This window comes from Sebastes umbrosus, chromosome 7 (assembly GCF_015220745.1).
Source record: "Sebastes umbrosus isolate fSebUmb1 chromosome 7, fSebUmb1.pri, whole genome shotgun sequence".
In the NCBI taxonomy this organism is placed as follows: domain Eukaryota; kingdom Metazoa; phylum Chordata; class Actinopteri; order Perciformes; family Sebastidae; genus Sebastes; species Sebastes umbrosus.
The window spans coordinates 18,857,213-18,863,418 of NC_051275.1; the positions used below are offsets into that span (position 1 = coordinate 18,857,213).

Below are 6,206 nucleotides of genomic sequence, written 5' to 3' on the forward strand. Positions count from 1 at the left end.
CTGCAGTCTGGTAGTACTACAGTTTAGCAGAGCAGTCTCTTACATCTCTGTGGTTCATGTGGCCAGTTTCACCTCTCTTGCCGGTTACCATATTTGACCTCTGGTCCACTGACGCATAAAACACAGCCTGAGAGAACTGTATCTACATTGCTACCTGTTGTCAGATCATGGTAGTCTTTATGTAAGTACGGTACAGTGTACTCACACCCAGTATCAATCATTTCATACCACGTTAGGGTAGCCGTCACATGCTTTAATTTGACAATGACATCTTGTCCCAAAAATCACAAAGCATACCATGTATTTACACATATGAAATAGTCTAAAACGTCTACGATACTCTGGTCACCATGTCCCCAGACAGTAAACAGTCATTTGCTACATCTAGTGGTCATTACACAACATTACAGACCCCACATGATGAGCTACTGAATACATGCATAGATAACTCAGTCTATTTTGTACTCTGATGGTAAAATATTATATAATAAGAACATCCATCCGTGTGTTAGGCATACCAAATTGCGAGTTGCAAATTGGTGCTGTCGCGGACGTCACTTTCAATTGAGCCAAACAGATGCAACAGTCTGATCAAACAGAACTGAGTTGTAGATACAACATTAAACAAACGTGTCTTGCCGAGAAGAGCAGCTGCTTTCATTTTCCTTTTAGATATGCAGCGCGTTCAGGCCAGATTCGGAGAGCAGTTCCTTGTAATTTTGATGAAGGGTTGTGCTCTTGTGCTCCCATCCCTGTCGAGCCACAGACAGCTGGGAAGTCAGGCCGTCTAGAGTCTCCTGCAGAAAATATTAGTTTTAAAAAAAATTAAATGCAAGCTAAAATTCTCCCTTTAAATCACCCAGTTGTCTAACCTGATATCCGTCCCCTCTTAACCACCTTTAACTCTGATGAGTTTTAGGAGCGAAGCTGAAGCAGATGAGGCGTAATTAGATTCTTTGTCATAGTGGGAAGGAGAGAAATAATGATAATTGCATATTAAAATCCTAGTTCTGTAATCACGGGCTGAGCCCTCTAACAGGGCTCCAGGCTGGACCACTTATCTTTGAAGATCTGCGTACTGGAAATCTGCAATCTGCAATTGGGTTGTACCTATGAAAGGTCAATACCACATTCCTCATCCGTTACATTTTAATAGAAGATTCTGCTACAGTATTGTCCCTGTTTGAAGTATCATACCTATAGGTTAGCATAACATTGTATGACATTATTGTGGATATTGTAAACTTGAGCGCTTGTGCGTGTTGCTTGAAACAGCTCTCCAACCGAGGACTAAGGAAGTATGGCCCTTAAACCAACCACAAAACACTATCCTGTGCTTCATTGTGGATCATCTATATCATTTTACTGATTTCTCAGTTGTGCTGGCCAGATAGCTTCTCACATCTCACTGAAAACAAAACAGCTGGTGTGCATCAAGGTTAATCTGCAGATTGATGTTCTGTGGTTCTGGAGCACCAGAAAGTCCTATCAAATTGTTGGAGAGCTAACGTGTCATGTTCACCTTTGCTTAGGCGTCCAAATACCTGTTCTTTTGACAGGTGGGCGAAGCCTGGACTATCTGAGGCTTTTACAAAGGTGTTTCCAGCTTTCTGTTGTCACTACAGTGATGGTGGTGAGTACGATGTTTTGTTAACCTCCAGGTTTATTGGACAAAACTATGACAGGTTGTAAAAAAAAATGATTCTCCTTAATGTGAATAGTGGAGCTGCAGGAAAGCTGATTACAGCACTGCATTATGCATTATACAATACGTAATTATTGTGTTAGTTTAACTCAGGCTTTGCCTTCTAAAAGAGCATAAGAGCAAAACCTGACAACCCCCAGCTGTGCCTTTAAAGCCACTATATGTAGGACTGTAGCTTTTCTGACTTTGGTGACTGAAAAAAGACAGACAATGACTATTTTTTCATCAGGATTGTGCCATTATTCTACAAAAGAAAAGGCTTGCCATCACAACAATATGAGAGTTGGAACAATCATACAAGAATTATACACATAGGGGCCTTGACGTGACAACTTCATGTCACTTTAAGTATAACTGGTCTCAGACTGGTCTGCCAATTTAGACCAAGTCATCTGCTCGACATATGCAATGCAGCAGACACAAAATAACACCTAACTACATTAAAGCAACAGTGGGTAGTATTGGAGCAAAGATGATCAAAAAAAGTTATTTTTATAAAACCGTCACTATATCCTGACAGTAGTACATGAGACAGGTAATCTGAAAAAAATCATGTGCCTCTGTGTCCTTTGGTGTCTTCCGGTGCTCCTAATGGCATCTGCAAGATTTCACAGACCGGAGGAAAACAACCAATCAGAGCTGATCTGGAGCCTTGCCGTCTCTGAGAAGCTGTCAATCACTCGTGAATTCAGATAAAACGGTCAAACTAGGCAGCGCTGATCAAATATGAATCAATATTCTGTTACCGTAATGCCTGTTTCTCGCCTCAAATGTTTTCAGAATCATCTTGTAGTGTTCTGTTTAGCTTTAAAATGAGAATGTTTGTGACCGGAGCACACTTTCTCATTTTAAAGCTAAACAGTACACTACAAGATGATTCTGAAAACATTTGAGGTGAGAAGTAGGCATTAACGTAACATTCATATACTGTGCATACATTAACATTCTGCCCATTGCAGGTTTAAGTCACTGTAAAAAAGTGAGAATGTGGACAATGCTGCTCTTTTAGGGACAGCCCCACATGGGTGCAAGAGCTTCATCCTAACCGGCTTGGCTACATACCTGCACATACAGGTTTACAGATCACGGGGCCTCAAATATGTCTGGTTAACCCTACAGAGACCTATTAGTGGCTGCCTGTTCAGAGCTTTCTTTAAATCAGTTTGTATTATCTTGTGTTCAAGTTTCAAGTTTCAAGTTTCAAGTTTATTTGTCATATGCATTCAAAAGTACCGTGTACAATGAAATGCATTTTACCCTGGCTCTCTCTCAGCCCTTAAAATCTATAAATAGTACACTTGATAAATACTACAATAAAAAAGAAAATTCCTGAGAATAAAATTATAAAACAACCTAAACACATCCATAAAACAATCCACAGCTCTGCATTCATTTCATGCTACTGTTCAGTAGTCTGACCGCCTGAGGGTAAAAACTGTCTCTGAGGCGAGAGGTCCGAGCTCTAATGCTCTGTAGGCGCTTCCCTGAAGGGAGATAAGAGAAAAGAGTATATGCTGGATGACTTGTGTCCTGCATGATACGATGATGATGAAGTGCTTTCCTCCTGCAGCGAGTTGTGTAAATGTCCTGTAACTGTGGTAATGGTGATCCAATAATTTTAAATGCTGTTTTCACTGTCCTCATCAGGAGTTTGTGATCATATGATGTAATGTTGCCAAACCAAACCAGTATGCATCCAGTTAAGATGCTTTCTATTGTGGACCGGTAGAAGTTGATGAGGGTTTTTGTGGACAAACCATGTTTCTTTAATCACCTCAAAAAATAAAGTCTCTGTTGTGCCCTTTTTATGACACAACTGATGTGCAGGGACCAGGAGAGGGAGTCAGAAATATGGATGCCTAGGAACTTGAAGCTGTTGACAATTTCGACAGGAGTGTTATTTATATCAACAGGTGATTGAACAGTTTTAAATCTCCTGAAGTCAATTATAAGCTCCTTAGTGTTGCTACTCACATGCAGGATCTTCTCATAGTCTGTTTCCATGTTGTCCAGCTTGTGTTGGAGGTCAGCTATGGTGGCGTCCTTCTCCCGTTCCACCTGCTCACGCTCTCTTTTCTCTTTCCTCAGTTCCTGCTGACACAGCACTAAGGCAGACAAATGCATAAAGGCATGTCATCGCCGTCACTTTTCATTTGGGAACTAACTCCTATTGTCTTCATTCATTGAAGTATAGATGTTAAAAATGAAATGTATTCATACCAAGCTCTTCCTTCAGGTGGCTGACCTCCTCCTCCATCCTCTTCACCTTGTTTGTCAGCTCCGTCTGCATGGTTTTGTACTGGCGACTGAGGTCTAGAAGAACATTCATGTGGAAGATGTCAGATTTAGCTTCCATTGCTGATTCACTGTGTAAGGCTAATGCAGCAATCAGCTTAGGCACCCAGCTAATTAGACTCTTTGTTTCTCAAGAATTACCCTAACCTTGGCAAACACGCCCCTTGTCCTCACTCCCAGAGGGATCCACAATTTATCTCAGGTTATTAAAAGAGAGGCTAATTGTTGATTCATGCCCTGTCTGTACCGTACCAGAGTTGACGTCCCTGTGGTCTTGTCTCTCGTGCTGCAGCTTCTGCTCCGTGTCTCTTACGCGTCTCCTCAGGTCAATTCTATCAGACTGGACCTTTTGTACAGACTCACACTGGAAGGCTGTGGTAATCACACAAACACATGCATCCATGAAAGTACACACCAGGGGTAGATATTTTTTTCTTAAGGAGAAAGTAATAACCATTTGTAAAATAAATACTCCAATTACAGTTCTGTTGTCAATATTGTACTATGGTGAACTAAAACCTTATTAGTGCTCAAGTATCCAATTATGCTTTAACATTTAACAATTTAACTCATTTAACAAACGTGTATGCACTTTACTGTTGTAGCTGGGCTTATTTAGTTATTTAGATAATAGTGTGATCTATATCAATGCATTTATTTTATTAACTGATGTATGTTTTGTACAAAAAGTGCATTTCCCTGGAGTAGAAGTACATAGAAAGGAGCATTAAATAGAAATATTCAAGTACGGTACAAGTACCTCGTGCTGAAGCACATTACTTGAGTAAATGCATTTACCGCCACATAGATACAGTGTAAAAACTTAATCTGAAAAGTAAATAATAATCACACTATCAGATGAATTTAGTTCAGAAAAGAACATTTTTCCCCTTTTTAAAATGTGCTTAGTTGAGTCTGAGTATGTGGCTGACCACTTAACTAAATAAATGTACTAATATTGTTTTTGGTACTTGGTTTCACAGCACATACTGACAGACAGTATAAAGAAATGGAACATGGTAGTGTTGTAATGATAAGTCAATTATTTAATCAACAGAGTTGTTTGTTGTCTGTTTTATATCATTGTAAATTCAATATCTTTGAGTTTTGGGCTCTATGAAATTGTAAAGTGCATTTTTCTTTGCCATTTTCTGACATCAAAAAGACCAAATGATTCTTCCATTAATGTAAAATTAATCAACAAATCAATCAATAATGAAAATAATCATTAGCCCTAGAACATGGTACATCAGACATACTGTGTAAGACATAATAAAGTATGGATTTGTGCTCTTACAGTACACATGAATAACAAATATATATGACTAAACATATAGCCTATACATTAAATAAAGCAACTGCTGCTCACCGATGTGATCCTGCAGGATGGCTACATCCAGAGTACTGCGCCTATACTTTGCTTCCAAGTCACTTTCATCTGCAACAAAACAATAATAGTTGTAAAGAAAAAATTCACCATGTTGCATCACATGGAGCCAACAAAAAAATGAATCGTCTCATGAAAGTTTACTTTTTTCTGGATTCTTCTTTGTGGTCTTTTTAGTTTTTTTCTTTGGAGGCATGTTTGCTTGCTGTGAGGCTGCCTGGCTGCTCAGACCTTTGAGGCACATACACTAACTACATACAGGGATGAGTCTTTGTTGCTGGGCACTGGTTGCTGAGTGTGTTGCCATGGCACCAACTGTCCAGCTTGATTGATAGTTGATTGACTTTAATAACAGCCAATCACAACTGGACAACTGCCTTTTGAGCTCATGCATGCAGGGCCGTGTAATTGGATCCTTTACTTTTTAGTGAGACATGTCAAAGCGTCCTTTGTTGTCAGGGGCAACCAAAGCTCAAGCTGGGGGAATTCAGGCCTGTATTAGTGATGTGTGGGTCACGAACGAGTTGGCTCTTTGAGCCGGCTCTTATAGGTGAACGATAAGAGCCGGCTCCTGTCCGAGAGCTTTTTTTTTTTGTCTTTTTTTTTTTTAATTCAAGGCAGAATGATAGGACAATTTTTTCAGCGCCACGGGCACTCCATGCACTGAGTGTGACTGAATGTTGTGTTAATGACGTCCGTGCGACCAATCAGGTGATGACAGACAAGGGAACGCGGCGCACTGACGGTCTACAGGTACAGAGGAAGCCCCCAGGAAGCTGTCGACGAGCTGGACTTTTGTAACGGTCAAACGGCGGTATT

General features: G+C 40.2%; 1 protein-coding gene across 1 annotated transcript; it reads right to left on the bottom strand.

Annotated features, from left to right (window-relative positions):
* Positions 1–238: 238 nt before the first annotated feature.
* On the bottom strand, positions 239–5,818 carry ccdc153 (coiled-coil domain containing 153). The gene is made up of 7 exons (XM_037775924.1): positions 5,532–5,818; positions 5,370–5,438; positions 4,253–4,372; positions 3,926–4,018; positions 3,680–3,810; positions 639–797; positions 239–481 (listed from the first exon to the last, which is right to left on the bottom strand). Exons 1-6 carry the CDS (start codon positions 5,629–5,631, stop codon positions 669–671), a joined length of 642 nt encoding a protein of 213 aa, XP_037631852.1. The 5' UTR covers positions 5,632–5,818; the 3' UTR covers positions 239–481; positions 639–668.
* Between the last annotated feature and the right edge of the window lie 388 nt (positions 5,819–6,206).

What these genes read in the sequence shown, in the direction of transcription:
- ccdc153 (XM_037775924.1), bottom strand. Translation starts at nt 5,631, where the DNA reads ATGTGCCTCAAAGGTCTGAGCAGCCAGGCAGCCTCACAGCAAGCAAAC. An exon ending in CATCCTGCAGGATCACATCG is followed by an intron (nt 4,373 to 5,369) that starts GTGAGCAGCAGT and finishes TGATTACCACAG; the next exon opens with CCTTCCAGTGTGAGTCTGTA. An exon ending in CCACCTGAAGGAAGAGCTTG is followed by an intron (nt 3,811 to 3,925) that starts GTATGAATACAT and finishes TGTCTGCCTTAG; the next exon opens with TGCTGTGTCAGCAGGAACTG.